Source organism: Gavia stellata, chromosome 1, assembly GCF_030936135.1.
Source record: "Gavia stellata isolate bGavSte3 chromosome 1, bGavSte3.hap2, whole genome shotgun sequence".
NCBI lineage: Eukaryota > Metazoa > Chordata > Aves > Gaviiformes > Gaviidae > Gavia > Gavia stellata.
This window is the reverse complement of record NC_082594.1, coordinates 117,646,727-117,668,193: the sequence shown is the minus strand read 5'-3', so window position 1 is coordinate 117,668,193 and position 21,467 is coordinate 117,646,727. Positions and strand designations below refer to the sequence as shown.

Sequence of the window (21,467 nt, the reverse complement as noted above, 5' to 3'; positions counted from 1 at the left end):
CAGAATGATTTATACAGAGAGAGAGCAGAGAAACAGAAGGGGTAAAGAGTAGGGAAGACCCTCCCATTGAGTCACAAGGTTTAGAATAGACTCCCTTGCTTTCTAAACTTCTCAAAGAGTTTAGGTGCAGCTGAATCCAGACTTAGTCTCAGACTTGGTGAGCAGTTCATGTCTAAAGGAAAAGAGAGGGTACAAGTAACAAAGAAATCCTCCCATTGAGTTACGACGTTCAGAGTAGACCCCCTTGCCTTCTAAACTCCTTCTCAGAGAGGAGTCTAGGTACAGCTAGGTCCAATCCTAGTCTCAGACTTGGACAATAGTTTATGTCTAGTGAACGAAATACAAAGAGTAGGGAAGGCGCTCCCATTGAGTCACGAGCTTCAGAGTAGAACTCCCTTGCTTTCTAAACTCCTCCTCAGAGAGGAGTCTAGGTGTGGCTAGGTCCAATCTTAATCTCAGACTTGGTCAACGGGTTTTATTTAAAGGATTATATGTATTTAGCAGCAATCTAAGGTTCATTCACTGTTAAAGGTAAACCATAAGATTTTAGCAACACTTAATCATGGATTAGTTTAAGATTTGCAGTGCAAGCTAATCACAGCAATAGCTTGATTACAGGTTGATTCACACATACACAGACATAAAGATATATATACACAAAGGTACCTGTTAAAAATTCCCCTCAAGTTCCGTGAAAATATTCACTTCAAATGTCTCAGCATTTCTCACTAGGCTAGGTTTGAGCCTTGAGGAGGAGAGGGTTTTAGCCCAGGTCCCATTGCCAGCTTTCGGCAGCAGTCCTCCAATTTTCACAAACCGGAGAGTTTGCGAACTCTGAGAGGCGTCCCACTCAGAGGGAGATACTGGTCGCAGCCCGCTGCAGTCCAGGAGAGCTCAAAGGGCGTCACTTGGGACTGCTGTTTATAGGTTCGCAAGATGATTGGCTTTAGTCATTAGCAAAAATGATGGAGTTTCAGGAACAATGGTGTCGTTCCACTTGGGCTACGATCCAGATAAGGAGTGTCCCAGGGCTTTCAGAGGATGACTGATTATTCCGTTATTCTCGCTCTTATTACCTGCCTCAGCCAGGTAACAGGAGTGCTCGGTATGGTCAGTGCTGTTCCCCACCTTAGCCATGCAAGAGTTCCTGGTACGGTCAAGGGATGCTTAACTGCCTAACACAAAGGCCAAGGCCTAGCTGGAATTCCTGAGACAGCAGAGTGCTCCGGGGGTGGGGGGGGCAGTGGGGAGAGGGGGGAAAGGAATGCACCACCACAGTGGTTAGCTGGTGTCTTGACTTACTGTGGATACACATTAGATATATCTGTGTGTTTGATTTGAAGGAACCTTGGAGAGGGGAAAAAAGATCCCAAAGGAACAGATTGTGCAACTAGTAAAATGAAGACCTATTTCCAGTAATGAGGAATCTGAATTCCACCAAGACAACTCAACATGAGCCTAAGCTAGCAAAATCTGCCTGCACGTGCAGGTGCGATGCAGCTCCTGCAGCACAGTCTGTTTAGTCAAGTCAGTTATCTGGTCTACTGCAAATGCATATATTGATCTTACGGAATTGGAGGACTTTTTCTATCTGCTTCTGGAAGCCCAAAGAGGGTGCTAAATCTTACTGTCCCAAAAACAAGAGCTGAGAAGAGTTGCTGGTGTTTCCATTCTGGCGTAATCTTATAAACCACTATTTTGCAAGGTGACAAGAAACAGCAGTTTATAATCTCTGTCTGCAAGATGGTTAGGCAGGAAATAACTGGATTCTTTGTGGACTCTCCTTAAGCAAAGCTCTTTGTAATGGGAATGTTCGCAGTATTACATGAAGGGTTTGTTTCCTCTGTTTGTGTGGTTTGCTAGGTGAAAAGAAGTTATTAATTCAAGCAGGGACTACCTTGTCAGATGCCATAGGAAGACACCCAGCAGCTTCAGATTGTCTCATTTGCTAGTTGTTATTTACAGGGCAGTAATCATTAATTTCTTTAATATTATTTTATTTTACTACCAGCCCTGTTGAATTCTGTAGTTTGGTTTGGTGGTGATGGGAGGTAGCAAGAGAGGTACAGAGCAGGAGAACTGGGAGAAAGAGTTATGAATGGGTAAAAAAGGCTGTAGGACCAACAGAGGGTAAGATTTAAAATAAAAAGTGCTGCAGAAGCTGACATGTCCTAAGGACAAACTGTGTATCAAAAGTAAGATGCGTGTCTAGACTGTGTTAAAAAGAAATCGTGTGAATACCAGAATTAATTAGGCCTGGTTTTCAGTAGACTCTTCTCTCATCGTTGTTTTGACATTTAGCTTAAGAAGCCAGACTTCAGTCATTCTTCGTCCTGTTGTTGACATAAAAGGCTGCCTCGTTTAAATAGGCTGTTTTGATCACTTCAGTCACCACAGCTTACAGCTCCAAGGAGATGACCTAACAGTGCTGAATTTATGTAGCCCTGCTGGTGCGGTTAGGGCTGTAACCGTAGCTCTGGAAGAAGGGTAAACAGCCAAGACCACCTTGGGGGGGTTGAAGGCTCTGGGTCTCTCACTTATGGTGAAATTTTTGGTCAGAGTAGAAAAGTGTCAGAGATGCCACGGAAGAGTAATATTTAATGCTAAGGTCTTGAGGGTCGTCTTAACCCTCTTCAGAAGAAGTCTTAACCTTTCTGCTGAGGGGCATGTTGCTGTTTTGGAAGTGTCTGTTCTCTGCGAGCTAGTGCAAGTACTCCCTGTGCTTTTGTAAACATCTATGCTCCCAAAAGACCGCGAGGGAAGCATAGGCACTCCAGGATGACTGTCTTGGAGGTAGGAGGAGAGTACTGCAGAGTAAAGGAGGCCAGAGTGGGATGCCTGGAGGCTGTGACCTACCTAAGCATTTGCTGGTTGTGTATAATCATTGGAAACGAACACAACTACCTAATCTGTTTGCTGTGCTTTTTATCCTGTTTTTGCTTGAAGTGTCAGTAGGATAATGAATATGGCATGAGTTTTGACTGCTTGTGATGGGGGTGGCGGGGCTGGGGGCGTATATGGAGGAAACTTTCCAGTTTGGGATCTGGCCTGAAACACTGTGGTAATAGTTTTGCATGGTAATAGTTTTGCATGTGGTTATCTTATTTGAAAATCTTGACGCCTTGCAAATGAAAGGGCTTTGGACTGAAGGATCTAGTTCTCAACCTGAATGCTATCATATTTGTGTGGTTTTCACTTTGTTTCTGAGGATGGTGGCTTTATTAGGAATGTTTAAGAAGCCTCTGAAAGTAATGATGCCTATTAAATATGCTCAGGCAAATATGAACATGCTAGGGCAAATATTTACCAACCTGAAGTTTACATGCTTAAATTATATAAATTAATGGCATAGTACTTGAGTTTACATCTGCAAATACATAGTGTTCATCTCATGCAGCAATAGTAAATTTTACCATTTTCTGCAGTCTGTAAATTAATATATGTAAACTGAACTCAATATTTAAGTCAAAAGGTATAATTGTGATTTTTAAAAAACGTGCTTAGAAAATATAATGTATTACTTGCTCGAACATGTTATGACCTTTAAAAATAGGTACTTGAATTGCTTTTGATGAAGACCTGGGTCTACTATGTGACACTTTATGAAAAGATTTTGTGCACTTAATCTAGCACACACAAAAATGCCATCACAATGAGTAGAGGTTTTTTTATGACTGTCAAAATCTGGCTGGGAAGAGGTGGTGATAAATAGGAGAGGTTTTATTGCAAGTGCTTGTGCTTTATCTGCCCTTTGGAGAACTGCTATGTTCTTCATCTCTTGAGGTGGAGCCTGCCTCGTGAGCTTCAGAGTCAGGAAAGCAAACTTGAAAAGAGAATACAGGCTGGCTTTTTCCAATCTTCAAATGAAAAAAAAATACCTCCTACTGAATTAAAATTAAACATACTCTGTCTCATATTCTGTCTGAGCCTGCAGGCAAAGATACTTTATTTTGCCACTTGTCTAGTCTTGTAGGTACTCTGCTTCAGAATTTATCTGAAACCATTAAGAGTCTAGCATCATTATTTGTGGAATTCTTATAAGTGCAACTTCTGATTTTTATTTATCAAGCTTTATTGTTGGATTCACAGATTTCAGCCATATCACATATCAGGTATTACTAGAAAAAAACCCGAACTTCAAATATTTCTTAACTGTGTTTTAATAGGATTCATATACATGTGAAAACTATGAGAAGACTTTTTTTAAACTTGTCACTTAGAATTGAGGAATGGTGTTCCTTAGCACTTTGCCATAAAGTATCATTGATCTAGAAAGTCTTTTTTCCTAGTCATTCTGGGTTTGCTCATCTGAAAATAAAAATTGTAGTATTGCAGTTTTTGTTCTGAAATCAAATAGTGTGCATTGTTTGCAAGGTACAATGCAAAGGAAACAGGATTGTGCATAAGGGAGAGTTGCCAAAACAGTGTAGTATGTTACTTCAGACCTCAGAGGAAAGTGAAATAATAATATCCTGGAGTCCATCTATTATAATTGCCACATTTATTGCTGACAGTTAAATAACTACTGAAGGAACTTAGCTAACCAAGTAGAGGTGTGTTTCTAGGTGGGGTATTACTCCATCATATGAAAGCTCCATGCAAAACCTATGTGAAGAAGGAAAGCATGGAGGTGTTGTCATGAGATGAGGTGCTGTAACTTGAAGAGCTCTTGTGCCCTGTTGCTGGGTGTCTCTGCAAAATCTTGCATTTTGCCTTCCAGGTCTGGCAGAAGCCACAGGCCATGTGGGATCTCTGTCATGATGTGACCCTGCCTGGGTCCTCAACAAATCCAGTAACCAGGTGCTTCTCTGAGGGCACCGTCAGGGACAGCTTCTCATCCCTCTTCTGTAGTGCACATGCAAGGGGCTTCTTCCTCCAGCCACGTTTAGGACTTTCAGGGTCTCTTTACGCTGTCCAAGCCCTTTGACCTAATGCAAATGGGCCTGTGGGTCAGGAGGATAAGGGGAAGGGTGCTGTAAAATTATCACTGAGAACTGAAGTTTTCCAGCTACAGCTGAGCAAACTCTGTAAGCGTGTGAGCCACCTTTCACTGTAACAGGAAGACTGCTCTGTAACACGCTGCTGAAGCAGGGCCTTATAGAAGATCCTCATTGATTCATGATGTGTTTGAATGCTGGGAAAGTATTGGCAATGCATTTTACATAAATATTATGAAATGAGTGTGGTTCAGTAAAATCCCTACAAATTCTAGAGAAGATCATGTGTTCAACAAGTTGTTCTCCAGCATGGTGGCTATCAGTAGAAAACCTTCAGTAAGGTAACAGGGGTTGTTTTTCTGTAGTAACAGGAAAATTGCTAAAGTGTTTACTTAACAAAACAAATGTTTTCTAGTACTGTTCTTTTTCTTTCTTTGTCTAAAATGCTGTGGATTTATTTAGCATGACAGAAAATTGAACTCATATGGCTTGAAACCGTAGTCGGATGCACTATAGAACCGAATTATCACTGAGGGAGGGAGGCGGGAATGTAGTAGACATTTCTAGCAAGTTTTAGTTATGCATGCATCATATGTATCTCTGTGTGTTATGGAAACAGTATTATATGCATGGTTTGTCTATCAGTAAATACTGTCAGATCCTTTACTTGGAGAGTATTTAAACTGAGCCTTTTGGAAGTAGCCCAACAAGCATAAATGCATAGTTCTTCTTTGAAAGTTAGTGGGAGCTGGAAATTTACTTCCCTTAGCTTTTCTAAAAATCCCAGTCTTCATTTAAAAAAACTAAAACCCTTCCATCATATGAAGCCTGGAGTTACGTTAGAAGAGTGAGAAGACAGGGATGAAAAGAAATGTCACGGGTCCTTCTGCTGCAATGGGGCAGACTCTGCAAGCGTGGGTAAGCCTTACCCTTTGATTTATTTCTGCAGGACTGTGGCGTTCCAGAGGTAGAGTTCTGCCTGGCAGCTGGTGGTATAGAGGGACTTCCTATCTGCATACAGAGTGCAGTTGCCAATTTAGAAGAACTGGACGTTGAAAAAAACCCTTATATAAGAGTCAAATCAGGAGTGTGAGTACTGAACCTTTTTAATAGCATTTTGCCAGCAGGTAGAGGAGCAACATCATGGAATGAAAGTCAGTCAGCAATAGGAACAATATTTGGGGGGTTTTGCTGCAAATCTGTTAACATACACTAGATATTCCCATCTCTGCACTTCACCATTGTGTTATGTGGGCTCCTGGTAGTGGAACCAAATTTTTGAAGGCATTTTTCCTCTAGTTGCTGGCAGAAGTCTTCTATAATTCCATTTTTGAGTAGCTTTATAAATAGAAGAAGCAGCTCAGCTATAATTAGCTTCTAGTTCATTGGAGGATAGATACTGTCTCCCTAGTCACCCACTCTGTTACAACTGTAACACTATGGCTGAATACCAGAAAATGAGTATTACATCATCCAAGCATTTCTCAAGCTACAGCTGTATCCTGACTTTCTGGAGAGAGGTGATGCAATATGATACAGGCTCCTTGGTAGCCGAGCATTTCCTATATTGAGCAGAATAGTCTGTTTCCTGGGTAAGTGGCCAACACTTCACAGTTCCTGAAGTCTGGGAGTTCTGTGCCTCTTCTCATAAATCGTTGCAGAATGAAATTAGCTATTCTGTTACAAGAGTCTTGAGTTTGCCTTTCCGCATGAGCCAAGCCTTCCTTCCCACAGTCCTGCAATATGTCTGTGAAGCTTGGGGTGGTGAAGGAATTAAAAACAGAGTCTTGTCTTAGTTTTGATAGAACTTAGTATAATTTTTAACTGCTTATGGTCTGTGTATGTAGTTTTAAGAAAATAATTTTCCATATGGCTCCATGCCTCTTCCTCCATTCCTTATTTGGTCTGCTAACCCTGTGTCCAACTTCTACATTCAGCTTTCTTTTTGATTTAAAACAGTCTGAAGGAGTCTCAGAATTTTTACTCTTCATGTCAAAATTATGATTGCCTGCTTTCCAAAGGAGTGTTGTAAATCATCGTATTTTGGTAACTTCCACTGAAAAAAATGAAGTGGGATTGATGTTAGAAGCCTTTTAATTCCTAAGCTGACAATCCTACGTAAAATTTGATGCAAGTGTCTCATCCTCAGTACTGACATTGGTTTTGTATACTCACAGTGTAACAAACTGGCTTCTTAAAGTAAGTGAACAAATTGGTAATTTTCTTCTCTTTCATTTGTGTTTAGCTTGGGCTGAGAAAAAGTGTCTGAGATCTTCTTAGCATTGATGTTGCCAGTGTATTTAAATATAGCTTCATTTCGATGTGCTGGCAGTATCTAAAACATATTATCTAACTCTTGTGAGTACAAAAAGGAAAGTAATTTTAATAAGATCTTTGTTTTTGTAATCTATCTAATGAGATTAATAAGTCCTTTATCCTTATTGTTATAGATGGCTTGCTTATTCAGACTTAAATTACAAGGGAGAGATGAAGGTTTTGGAAGAATGCGATTCGCCATCTGAAATTCCTTCAGCAGATGTAAAATCTCTGCGTCCCCTAAAAATGGTGAGGACGTCACAATTCCCTAATAAGTTGTGTGCCTTCCTTTTCCTATTGTTGCTCCCCTGAAGGTTTTGATGTAAATATAACTTAGGTTCTAATGTCCTTTCAGGGTTAATCCTTATAGATGTAACACTCATCTCTTGCCACTGTGCATTTGCAGTGTTGTAATGGCACGACGGTCACCGTGGCTTGCTGGGCTTCTGCGTCTGCCCAAGTTAAGACCTTGTAGTTAGAAGGGAGTGCCTGACTCGCTAGGATATCTTCCTGGGAAACTGCTGTTTTTGAGTGGAGATCAAATAAGACAGAACTGAAAGGCTCTTAATTGTATTTCAGCCAACACCAATTCATTAACTAAGCAAGCTCTTCAGAAGTTGTTGATTTTCTTTTTTTAGGGGTGGAATACCAGGTGAGGAGTTTATTACCCAGTAGTATTCCTCTGAGCACACATTGCACAAAAATCTTGGGAGGTGCAGCTAATTTTGTTTCGATAGACAGCATGTAGATCTAAATATGAAAGAGATGTGGGAGGGTATAACACATAATTCTATTGTATACGTAGCAAGCCTACAGAAAGAGAGTTTAAAAGCCACAAAGGAATAAGACCTAACAGCTGTCTTTTTTAGTTGCTCATGGGAGGTAGGTGTCTTATTCCCTCATTTGTTGTATTTGCTTTTTGACCACAGACATAAATATGTCAGCCTGTATTTTCTCTTCTGGTGTTTATAGTTTCTTAATGTTCCACCATCTGTGCTTAAGAACCTTGAAATATATACAACAAAGCTTTAAAAGTTAATTTTAAAAATTGGTCAATATAAATCAGTTTAAAAACACATGTGAAGTATTTGCTTTAGATTGCTAATAGACAATGAAGGAATATTTCTAAATTGCTTGCACCCCTAGAGGCTTGTCAATGCACTGATTTGTTTGTAGGTCAGATTTATAGTGTCCCTGGCATTTATGAATTATCAGAGTATTTAAAGTAGAGTTTGAATTCACCAACACTGAAAATGGTGAATATAATTACAGAGACTTCATGCTCTGATAGTACTATATAATACGTGTCAAACCATAACTTTGTTTTATATAAATATGCTTTTTTCCCCCCATCTTTTTTTAGGGTGGACTAAAGGTACAAATGCCAATGAATGTCAAGGTAAGCCCTGACGACATTGAGAATAAAATATGAGCACATTGGAGATATAAAACCTTTATTTGAGTGGTTTTCTTTTTGTTGGATATGTGATGTTTGATGAAGTATTCAGTGTTTGCTGCTGCAGAAAAATCCACTAATGCTGTAAAGTCCACTTTCTTACTAGTGTTTTATGAGATGTAAAAGTAGTAGTAGTTTGGTTTTTTACATATTAGGAGAATGTGCATTTGCTATAGAAGAATTGTAAAGTTTTGACAAAATAAAATGAGTTTTCCTGACTGACACATCGGTCACTGTAATGGAAAGGAATCAGAAGAGATTTTCCCATTTAACATACCAAGTTTTTTAAAAAAAAGGAGGGGGGAAGGGAGGATGGGGGCAGAAATAGCACCTTTCCTTCCGGTACCCGATCCCAATACAAGAGTTGTGAGTGAGACCATGACCCTTCTGTGATTTGAGGACCAGAAAGCTAATCCAGAGTCATTGCTCCTTTTCCCTCCTTTTTCTAGTTCTCCACAAAAATGCTAATGCTTTAGGTAACTTTTAATTACACAAATACATGTAAGACTCAGGCATTTTTCTAATAAATATTGCAATAAATATTAACACTATTAATAGCTGACCTGTGTGACTTGGCAGATGAGGAATCTCAAGGGGGTGTTAACTGCAGTCACTGAAATAAGTTCAGCAAAGTACAGAGGAAGACCTCTTGTCTGCTTTTGAAGGTTTAAGCTCAGTGTGTCGAGCTGTAACCAGGTAGAATTCACTGTAGGTTAATGTATACCACTCAGGCACAGGATTACAGGATAAATCACAGTCATGTAGCTGCAGAGTGCACTTACGTATGTAGAATTGTGTGAATAAGTATCCTTCTGTGGAAATGTCTGCTAATAGCCTGACAAGCCTATCTAAATCCAAATGGGGTCTCTTCAGCTTCTAGGGCACTCAAGAATCAGAAGGGCTGAGGAATGCAACCCTGAATTTTCTTCATAGTGATGGCTGGTGAGAGGAGGGAAAAAGGTGTCTTCCACATACTGTAGCAGTACACACACCCAAACTTCAAATCACTGTCCAGGGCATACTCAAGGCATTGTTCAACATCATGTTTTCTAGATAATAATATATGAGAAAACCCACTTTGGAGGATGGTGCAAAGAGTTGTCAGAAAACATCAGTTCTGTCCCAGCTCTGTTTGGTAGTGCAGAGGAGTTTCAGGAAATTGGATCAATACGTGTAATTGGTGGAGTGTAAGTATATTTCACTTTTATATTTATATACTTGAAAATAGGAAATCATAACTAAATGCGAAGAAGTGAAAACTAAGGGGTGATCAGAATCTCTCACAGGTAAGATATTTTTAAAAGAAAGGAATATCTATTTCTAGTGTCAATTAACAGCCTTGGATAAAACCACCTCTCCATATCTATCTAAGGGAATATAGGAAGATAAAACTAAGTGTGTGAGAGGTGTAAAGAGGTGTTTACCATTTGGATGCCAATAAACTAGGCCACTTTGTTCCTTAATGTCAGCATTCACACAGACCTTTAATTTATATTGCTTTATACTTCTCATAGTCTCTACTTAATTTATTGAAATGACCTTGGGTAGGTGTGGTTAGTCTTCAATTTGACAATGCCTCTGAAATCTATAAACTGTTTTATGGTCTTAAGGGTTTTCCTTTGCCACCTGTTGCATGTTATCTGGAATTAAGAATCTACCCGTGTTTTCCTTTGTTGAAGCCTTGGATTTATTTTGTGTTGCCCTGCCTCTCTCTGTCATACACACACACACTGTGTAAGGGCTGTGTAACACAGACCTTAGGTGGACTGCTCACGAGGTAGGCTCAGCGCCAGCTATTTTGGAGAGCTACCAATCCCACGTGTTGTTTTTTCAACCTCTCCCAAGACCCAGTAGGACAGGACTGTTTGAAAGCATGCATGATGGTTGCATCTGCCGAAGAGCTTAGCAATAGGACAGTTTTCAGAAACTTTTTTTTCTTAGGGGATTTCGGTGTTAATACTTCAGTATTAAGGTTCAATAACATACATACTTTGAGATTGTTGTCAGAATCTTACAAGCCCTAAATTCAAAATAAACTTAATTGTGAATACTCAAATAATGTATTTATAAATACATTATGTATTCAGTATCTGGGAAGCCTCAAATTATTAAAAATCATCCTTCTGTCTGTTGTGGCAGCTTTTATTTTTAATACTGTGGTAACTTAAACAGGTGAATTAATGTAAACCGAATGGTACTAAAAGTAAAGCTATCCCTGTCTGCCAAATTTCAGTGCTGACAGAATTTGTACAGCAGTTCTAATACTTACAAGGGAGCTGTAATGAAAGAAATGCTTACAAGAAAGAAGGAGGGGGAAGCACGTTTTCAAATTATGATCCATTAGAGCTTTCAAAGTTGATGTGGAAATGCTTTCTTTTAATCGAGCCTTATGTATTTGTTCAAAATACTTTAAAAAGTTCTGTTCCCTTAGTGCTAAAACATACTCCATATGCAATATATTGTATATATTCAATTCACTTGTCTATTCACATATATGTGTTTTTAGATTAAAGCAGGAAACAATATAAGCGGGTGAAATTTTATTCTGCTGAAATCCATTAATTTTGTCACCAGCTCCATCAAGGGTAGAATCTCATCATTTAATAATATACTGAAGATATTTACTGCTTGTTTTTTGTCCTTGACAATTGGTGGATTACAGCGTTTGGTCACTAGATGCATACTAGCTTCTGTAATCCCAAATGTTGGCATTGGCAATATGGCTGACTGAGAGGAGGTACATGGAGAAGCGTTACACAAATAAACTGTTGTTGGAGAAAGAATCACATGGTGGGATTTTGATCCACAAAGAACACTTCATGGATGCCTGTTTTGATTTCAAACAAGCATTGCTTTGTTGGCTGAGTCTGTGATACTCATTTTAGTGTTCTCTTCCTCTTCTATTATGTAATATCATGTGTGCAGTTGTTTTGCTTTTAGTTATTTCACTTTCTTTTGTTGTGTGGTTGCTGTAGATGGGTTGCCTATGATAAGGAACGCTACAAAGGTCGTCAGTACTTGCTGGAGGAGGGGGATTATGAAGACAGCCACTCATGGGGGGGAACTGACAGTGTCCTCCTGTCTTTCCGGTTCCTTCAGGCTGTAAGTACTTTTATGAATTTCACACAAATTGTGCACAGTTCTATACATAAAGAGGAAGGTTATTCTTCATATATGGTACAGCTGTTTTGGGTTTAGTCATGCCATCTTTTGCCCAAGTTCACTCTCCCTCTTTTCCTACTTGTTGAAATTCAGACTGCACTGTACACATTGTAAAGCAGAAGCAGGTTCTAAATAGCCTTTGTAAAGTTCATACAAAGAATGTATCATGCAGAATTCCTTGTCTACCTGCCAGACTTTCCAAGTATCTCCCTTCTGCACTTCAAGCTATTTTTAAAAGTTTAACATGCATAAGTGCACAGTGTAGTTCTTTATTAAAATAAAAATAGCTTTTCAACACAGCAGCTGTTGCAAGCCTTAAAACAGCATTACCCTCTGTTTCTGTGATTTTTGTGCCAGAAAATTTTGGCAGCAAAAATAATCACGGTGAAAAAATCCCTGCTACTAAAATGTGTTTAGTGGGGGCAAAGATGAAATAATAATAAAAACTATATCAGAGTCCAGTATTGGAAGCAAAGTTAGACTTTTCAGTGATGGGGAAACACAGGATTAGAACATCTTTATCATTTTCTTTGGTTTGCCTTTTTTTTGTTTGTTCGGGGTTGAGGATTTTATTATAGTAGGAACTCTGTGAGCTTTAAATACAGCTGTAGAGAGTGGCTACTTTTGAGAATTAGATTGTTCACCCTGAGGTTACTCAGTCTTGTGTACTCAAATTACTCATCTGAGGAGATGTGATATTCCTGAGCCAGGAATTTTTTGAAGTTTGAAGATAAGCATTTAGAGCAAACTCATTGTCTCAACGGTTATTATTTTTTAAAAAACAAAAGTGAAACCAAAAAGGCCATGCTTAAATTCACAATTTGCAGTTTTGATTTTTATGAAAGGCACCTAGGAAAAGCTATATTTATAATCAGAATCTATCATATAACTTAAAATAAAGATAGGAGAATAAACTGAATTGAAGAAAAATGTCCTTCTCTAAATTTATTTTTGGGTTTCTGAGAAAAACAGGCAGGAATTTTCTACTAACTCCTCATTTTGCCTGTGCAGAATCCTGTTCAGTTACTGACTAATCTTAGGTTTTCTTTATTTTCAAGCTATACGTAGGGTACTTGAGTAACTTAAATTGATCTTTTTAAATCATCTTCTTGGCAAAGGAAATAATTACAAGCTTAAAATTATACACGTGCCTAGCAGGGATGACCTTACACGTATATGCATGTATTTAATTTGACTCATGCCTAGAACACTCAGGATGCTCAAGTCATTAACATTTTAAAAACATGTATCACTCTCTCTTAAATATGAAGATACATCATTCAAATTGGCATATAAATATATATCAATATGTACGTATTAATAATAAAAGTGTAAGTAATACTTTTCCTCAAATTGTAGTATAAGTAAAGGCAATGAGCTAGTTCCCAATAAAATGACTAATGGCACTGGCATTTTGTTGTTTGGCTTGACCAACAGATTGACTGTCTCTCTCTGATGTGCAGTGTTCAGGCTTGCCATATGCTCCCTTCGTGACTTTGTATAAGATACCTAAGGTCAGGACTTTAAAAACATTTTAATACCAAACTCTGGTTTTCAAGGGGACCTGGGCAAAAATCCAAAACTAGTTCTGTGTGCCTAAGGCCCCTAGTGAACGTACTAGCTTTTTTTTGTAATCTCAGAAATTCTCTCAGGAGAAGTGCAGTAAAGCTTGCGATGGTCTTGGACTCCACAGGGGTGTTCCTGGACATGAGCTCTTTATTGCTCTTCCCTGAAAAATCTGGTTTAGTCAGATGAATTCAAGAGTCTATGTAGAAGATTAAGGATTTTGTGAAAAGTAACCAAGTTGCATTATTCATGGTCAGCTTAGGTAGGGAGTGGGGCTGGGCATTGGCCCTGCTCTTTATACGTACTCACCAGTGTGGTCTCATGTAGGGACCAATCCAGCTAGACTTTTTTTTTCTGTTCTCGGGCGTGACACCAGGTGACCTTGACTGTGTTCGCTTTAAGGCCAGCCCAGACCTGAAAACAATTTAGCCTGGCTCACACAGCATGAAGCTGAAGCTAATGAGCCCTGTGTACCTGAGTCAGCACCAGGCAGAGTCGGATCAAATGTCTTTGTGCCATGCTCCCAAAGCAGGGAGCGTGGTACAGAAGCACGTAAATGGCTCTGCAGAGGGCCCGGCTGGGTACAGCGTGCCTTGTTAGCCTATGTCAGTACCGCCTCTGTCAATGTGGCTTAGTACTATGCAAAGCTATTCAGATGTTCCTGCACCACGATGCTCAACATGACAGGTTCCACTAGAGCTTATTAGTGCTAGGAAAATCCAACCCATGTTTCTGTACACATACCAGTGACTGCAGTTGAGCTGAGGCATGAATTTAATTTCCTGACCAATCAGAAAGGTTAGACATTGCACACAAAAGAGGGATTGTTGCAAGTCACCCCTCCCCATCCACTGGTGAAGATGTACACACATGTAAGCATACTGCAAGAGCCTTCAGTTTTTGCCTGTCTTAAATATTTCTGCTGTGAACAGTCACAAGCTCTAATGTGAGGATTCGGGAAGTGTTTTGAAAGCAGAGATAGAAAGGACTTGCAGAATTGTTTTTTCCAGCGTACTGCCAGCTCTGTTATCAGCAACTATACTGGACACTCTGAAGTCAAATACAGAGCTTGTTCCTCAGGGCAGACAGCAGTTTGTACTGTGTGCTGGTTTGGGGGACAGTTGTATTTGCTTCTTTTCTGCAGTCTCAAATGAGAGAATCCGTGAAGCTGGGGTTTGCCCGTGGCTGTCATGATCAGGGAAAGAGCAAAGTTTCTGAGTCTCTTTCAGCGGAGCAGAATATGTTGCCTTTGGAGCTTTCCCACTAATGTTTTCAAGTCTAAAATGATTTGCCTTGGTCTGAAAGTCTGTTTTTAAGTATTTCTCCTATTGTTTGTTGTAAGAGAAGCTGTAGTGAAAATTTAGGGAGGAAAAAATGATGGCTGAATTTGAAACATGTTTTAAATGTAATTACAATTGTGGATATATTTCACTGTTGTAAATTTAGTCAAAGAAATTATGTGCAGATTTGATCTAAATGGCTTTTCAGGAACTCTTACACTTGCTTTAGTACTGTTAAGAGTAGCTATTTTTCATTCGCACTAAAACTGCACTAGTGTTTTGTTTGGTTTTGGTTTTTTTTTTCTTTCTCTAAAAAGCAGTCTGAAGCTGCAGTTGTTCATGATGATTTTGTCAGACCTGGCACTTTAATTTCTGGTGTATACCTGAAGTAGTTGCAACTTTTTAAATAAATGAGATGGTCAACATAGTAGGAAAACCAGTTTTACTACAGAATTTGTTCCATCACTTTTTAGTGTCCTGTAAACAATGCAGAGAGGTTGAGCCACATCAAGTGTTCATTCTAAAATTGGTTTTCATTATTCATTGTGATTGAATCTTGTACAAAGGCATGGTGTCCTCTGAAGAGCCTGTTTGATCAGGTTCACCTGACTAAATGAGTCTGGCTGCATGCTTAGCCGGGCCTTAATTTCTAAGTGTTTTTTGATTGTTGTAAGTCTTTGTTTTTTCAGTGTACCCTTCAGCATACTGCTCTCCAGTAGCTTATAAGTGCTACAGCAGCAAGTATTTAGTGTCATAATCTCTGTGATGGTGTCCTTATATGTTTGTGAATCTGTGTGGCTCCTGTATTTGCTTGGTAGCCTTTTCTCTTGTTTGCAAGACTTACTTGTTTTCAGCTTACTATAACATTGCTGAATGTTTCAGAAACACTGAAATTTAATTGAGTTCATGCTTTTTGTTAAAGGAATAAAGTGAATGGATTGTTGTTTTCCATTTTCCCAAGCAGTGACTGAACTGTATGCTTAAAATTGCTAAGTGATTAAAAAGCTGGAGTTTTGAAACCTAAATTCAAATAATCTGACACTGTGCGAGTTATCTGGTCAAGCTGAAAGCATAAAGCAGTGTCACACAGCTATATAAGAGAACATGACAGTGTCATGCAGGATTTATTTTATAGCTATAGTGTTTAGTCATACCATGGATGTATCAAAAAACTACAAACCCCTTGTGCTGGAAAAGTGATCTTGCCCAGTCTTTTCCTCTGCGTGATTATTGCCTTGTCGCTGGGAAGGGATGAAGAAGGAGAACTTGAAGTAACAGACTATAGTCATGGTAATGCTTGGAGTAGTCATTTTTGAAGCTGTTGGAAGATCAGTGCTAAATCCCCAACCCTTCTCTTTCCCACTCAGGCATCTTTGCACTGTTGGTCATGCTGCTCAGGATGCTGCTCAGAGGCAGCAGGTTCTTCCTCTCTTCAGTGGAAACCACTGAAGGCCATACCAGATTGTCAGGCTTCCAGCTAGGCACTTCAATGCTATAATATCCTATAAAGATCCACACAAGGGACCTAAGTCCCTTCACTGCTTTATAAAATGCTATCTTTCAGGCTACAACTCTTTTCCAAAATGTTTTATGTTGTGAAGTGTCACTGAGCTGTGACAGCCTGTCTTCTAACTCCTGTGCTGCCTCTTAGGATTTCATAGAGTCATCAGTGGCACTTTTTCAATCTGATGATGAAGATGGGAAAGCATTAGACATCGTGAATGAAGAAATCCCTGATTTGGAGCAGGCTGGATTTGGCCCAGAGACGAGGTCGATTCTTGTGAGAAGTGGAGTGTAAGTCTGCTAAAATATATGGATGGAAGTTTTAAGTATTTTTGTGCACAATTGGGTTTGGGTACATCTTTTGACAGAATATATTTCACATGGTGCAAGTGGTAAACATTTGGGGAAGAGCAATGTTTCTTTCAGTTTCCTTGGTAAATGGAAGAAAAAAAAAAATCTTAGTTTTCTCTAAATCTCATGCCTACACCTTGATTCGGATCTGGGCATTCTTGTTACTAGAGAAAGCTTGTGATGTCCCTCCAGAGGTCACACAGACTGTAGTTTCATGATACAGGAGCTTTGGCAGTAATACAGAAGAGGGATTTTAGACATGTTAAGAACTGGGATACCTTTTGGGGCAGGCGGAGCTAAAAAAGCTAAAAGCAGGGGGTTAAACTAACAGGCATGGAAGAGTACCTGGTTCAAGCTGATACAGCCTACAGGGCGGACTTGGCTAACTTTCAGTGTGCATATGTGAAGTGCAGGAGGAAAATAAACAGCACAATTGCAATAAATAAGGAAGATAAATGAGACCGCCTGCAATGTCTGTTGACGGAGATGTGCAGTATTAACTGATGGAGCAAGGACAAAACTTGAAAGTGCTAGAAGCCTAAAAAATAGTATGGGGGAACTAGAATGCTTGGCATGAAATAACAGCTCTGATACAGCAGATACCACAGAGATCCACAGGAAGGATAAGCAGAGGAGCTACCAGCTCTTTAGGAATGATAGAGTAAGCTATTATAGGCAAGGGAGTGGTGCTGTACATGAATAATGATATCAAGTGCTAATACATAAAATACGTTATGGGAAAAGAGCACTATGGAATCATGTGGGTGGGAATTCCAGACTTTAATAGTAATTTTAAAAGTGCAGTGTTAACATTGTCATACCTACCCTAATGGTGATGGTGATAGGGATCAGCAACCATTAAGTGAGACTAAAAAAGCTTCAAACTTACGACAGGTAGCAGTAGTGGGGGATTTTAACTGCTTACGTAGAAACTGGATATTAGTGTCTCATGAGGATGAGATACAAGGATGGAAGGCTGGGACTCAATTTGGCGAAGAGATGGCTGAAGAGGGATACAATGAGATCTGCAAAACCCTGAAGGTGGTAGACAAGCTTAAAGCAGCGTTCACAGAATCCTGCATGACAACAGTTGGGGGATGCTTTACAGAACTAGCTGAAGATTGCTTTAAAACAGATTTAGAGGTGGGGAGCAAAAAGCCTTTTATACACTGGAGGCAGGGAATTTCTGGAACTTGCTGAAGGAGGCTGTGGTAGCAGATAGCACCAGGAGGTTTAAAAGAGCATTAGACAAATTAATGACAAACAGATTCATAAACGGGTGCAAAAAGGACTTGGAAAGGAGATGCCCTCTAATATCCCTAATATAACAGTCCCAGGTGCTGGGTGACTAAGAGAGGAAGGCACCACCAGAAGTGGCTAAGTTAGTGGTGTCTCTCTAACTAGCTTCCATCTACTTCTGCCACTGCCGAAGAGCATGTGCAGGGCTAGAGAGGGACCCTTGGTGTTACATAGTTGGGGTTTTCTCTTCTTAAATCGCAGCAGGGAAAGCAGGATGGGAGAAGCTTGAACTACCAACCATTGCAAGCTTTTGCTTTATCTCATCAAGGCTTCCTCATTTACCTTTCTTACTTCTTGCACCATTTTTCTTAAATCCAACTGGAAAAGTTGGAAGAAAGACCTGTCTGGGAGGAGGCTGAACAGGTAAAGATTCAGCTGAGAGAGATTCAAAAACTTGTTAATTGTCTTTCCTCTGGGCTTCTAAGCAAGGCATCATCTCATGCTGATTGTATATTTGATAGAAAGGCAGAGTCCCAAAGTTGTGTGTTTGTCCAAGTAGTGTTTGCAAAGTAAAAGCAGAAAATCAAGTGTGTGACATATATGCGCTTCTCATTGGGTTTAATGTTACACTGTCTGTCAGATGGACTTATAAAGAAAAGTCCAAAGAAAATTGTTCTATTTAACCTATTAGTATTTTCATCAAACTACACAGAAAAATGTTACGTTTTCAGTTTAAGTTTTGTGTCATTGTCCAGGTGGGTCGCATATCAGCAGAAATATTTCTGTGGAGAACAATATGTATTGGAGAAAGGAAAATACAAATGTTTCTTTGACTGGGGAGGATCTAGTAAAAACATCATGTCAATTCGACCTATTAAGTTGGTGAGTTACCAGAACTTGTTAAAGTGAAAACTTGTAAGAAATCAGACCTTTGGAGTTCAGAGCATACATGTGGGCTGTGCTGTTTAATCAATTTGTCTGTTTACTTGGAAACAATTTAAAGACCCTTGTGAATGACATAGTGAGTCTGTTCAGGATGGAGGCTGAAATGGACGCTCTGGATCTTTCTATCTGTTGAGAACATTGTCAGGGAAACTTCATAAGAACTTCCCTTTGGCAGACTGCATTCATGGAAAGAATTACCTGGCCTGGAAAGACTAGTTGGCTTAAAACATAGTAATTTATAATGCCTAATTGATAATGGCTATAAAAATACTTGAGAATTTATCTGGACCAATAGAGGTCTGATTTTTTTTTATTATTATTTTTATGCTAAAATATTTGTAATACATACAGTGAATAAAGACAGGAAATATTTTTAATCCATTACTAAATCCAAGGTAGTGCAACTTGCCCAAATAGATTAGTGCCAGAACTGTCAAAACTAATGCAAAACAAAGACAATCTTCAATAATAAGTATATAATCAATGATACTACTGCACTGAAAACAGGAAAGGAACATTTAACCTGATTTTGAAGAGCAGATGTTAAGCGGTCTTCTGTTGTTTTTAAGTCTGTCTTTTTTTCAAGAAATAGACTCAAAAATAAATGCAGAGACATTTACATGGACTTCAATCCATATTATGTGAACTAATTAATACTGATGCAAGTTCTCCGTGAAAGGCACTGAACAGTCAGGCAGGTAGTCGTGAGCTTACAGGCAGATGATGGCAGAGGCTGGGGAAAAGAATTGTGCCAAGAGCCTGAGAAGTGTGTTTTTTCTCTGCTCTTGAGTTCATAATTAACAAATTTCAGGAACTTGACATGTCTTTTAGCAGATTAATTGCAATTAATTTTATTTATTTATATCCATGTATATATATTCATTATTGCAGGAACCACTTGGAACGAATGAGCCTTCACATTTGGTATGTTGACATTATATAACAGTCTCTAGTACTAAACTACATTTAATAACTAAATACAGGTAATCTTGAATTGTCTTGCTTTGTTACTTTGTATGATATCTCAGTATTATCATCTCCATACAGCAGACCATTGATGGGGGAAACTGGTAGATGTACATAGGTTAAGTTTGCTAATGTTCTGTTCTTTACTTTATTCCAGATCATACCCTTTAGTATTCTGTCCTCAAAAACGCAAGCAGTTCAGTAGGTTTTGAGTGACTTCAGGTCTCTATAGCTATTTATTTTCCTCTTCTTTCTTTCCTGTTTCTGGAAACTCACTATCACATGCATTCATCCTTCTATTTGTGGCATATTTTCTTTCCATTGTTTTGCATTGTATCTGGTTTGTCACTATCTTGTTCACGTATGAGGTGAAGAAGAAAGTAAAAACTGCAGAAAATTGAACTGCACTCTTGAAACCTGCAGATGCATCAACAGGGGACGTTGGGTTTTTTAGTCTTGTATGCTGATAGCTCTGCTTTACATAGGCTCCCAGGCATGTATAGCCGCTCCTTAAGGAGCTCTTTAAGTACCACTTGCTCCATGCTTCCCTTTTCCTTACAGTAGCATATGACCTTAAATGAACACATCCTGATTATAATAAATCTATGATAAATCTCTTCTACGACACATTCTGACAATTTCCCTGAAAGTTGTGACAACTTATAAAGAGAAAGCGGTCTCTATAATTCACTTTTAGTCTCAAGAACGAGTTAGTTTAGGGTTTTACAGTTTTGGTCTGTATCTTACAAGTTTATGTTCCATTAACGTACTTTTGTGATATCTTTCTAAAACAAAAACCTTCTCTAAGTATTTGTGCTCATCACCAAGCATGGTCTGTGTCTCCCGCAATGTTCTGTCCCAACAGGGCTCTCCTCCTTTCCTGCGTTAGTCATTTGATTTCTCTTTTTCTGTCCTGGAGTGTGCTGCTAGCATGGGTGATAGGATCTAAGTGGTTATATTGCTTTCTCTATGACATGCTTTTAATTAAGCAAATTTGGAAAACTTTATTTCAAGAAACATGACTTTTTTCAGACAAAAGAGACTTTAGAGCTCAGTGGTTCTGTTTCAGAAAACTTAAGTATTTTTTCATCTGCATACAATTTTGCTCTTTCTTGCTTGGGTGGGTGTAATAGCCGTAAGCGCGTGGGAAATACATTGTGTGTTACTTAGCAGGTTGACCACACCCTTCTTTTTTTCCAAGTATTCTAGTTCTACAATTTTATGATTAACCCAGGACTACAGGAAATGTTTCCTGTCTGAAGACATAATTGGTGTATTATTTTAGTCTTAAACACTGATTTCCTGCCAGACCTATTCATATGGCAGTTTGCGGCCAAATCCAAAGACTTGCAAGTACGTTCACAGCAAGGCCTTGGTAAATGATACCAGATAAAATAACCAACTCAGAGGACACTGTTGGGATCCAAACAGTTGAAGATAATTTTCTCTCCGTCTTCAGCTCTTCTGTTTTTTCAGGATCTCCCAAAAACTGTTCTTTGAGTGCCTTAATCCAGTTTTGCAGACCTTTAAGATCAATGCAAACCTTTGAAGTTGCAATAAACAGTGCTTTACTATTATTTCCAGTAATATGTAAAAAACCTCTGTGTGTGTATATTCACAGTCACCTTTAAATATGAACACGTACTAGATTGTGTTTTGCCTTTTGTGTTCTCTGATAGCAGTCTTAACACCGTTTTTTAAAAAATGCTATCCTGATTTATCACAATCCTGGTTTTCATAGGATTC

At 39.1% G+C, this 21,467-nt stretch overlaps 1 protein-coding gene across 1 annotated transcript in view; it reads left to right on the top strand.

The window, feature by feature from the left end:
• The window catches only part of CRYBG3 (crystallin beta-gamma domain containing 3), a 68,260-nt gene that overhangs the window by 24,690 nt on the left and 22,103 nt on the right, over positions 1 to 21,467 (top strand). Inside the window, exons 6-13 of the mRNA XM_059821352.1 lie at positions 5,887 to 6,026; positions 7,388 to 7,502; positions 8,617 to 8,652; positions 9,763 to 9,896; positions 11,685 to 11,811; positions 16,369 to 16,511; positions 18,566 to 18,692; positions 19,647 to 19,679. Coding sequence (XP_059677335.1) covers positions 5,887 to 6,026; positions 7,388 to 7,502; positions 8,617 to 8,652; positions 9,763 to 9,896; positions 11,685 to 11,811; positions 16,369 to 16,511; positions 18,566 to 18,692; positions 19,647 to 19,679 — 855 coding nt within the window. The remainder of the gene's footprint in view (positions 1 to 5,886; positions 6,027 to 7,387; positions 7,503 to 8,616; positions 8,653 to 9,762; positions 9,897 to 11,684; positions 11,812 to 16,368; positions 16,512 to 18,565; positions 18,693 to 19,646; positions 19,680 to 21,467) is intronic.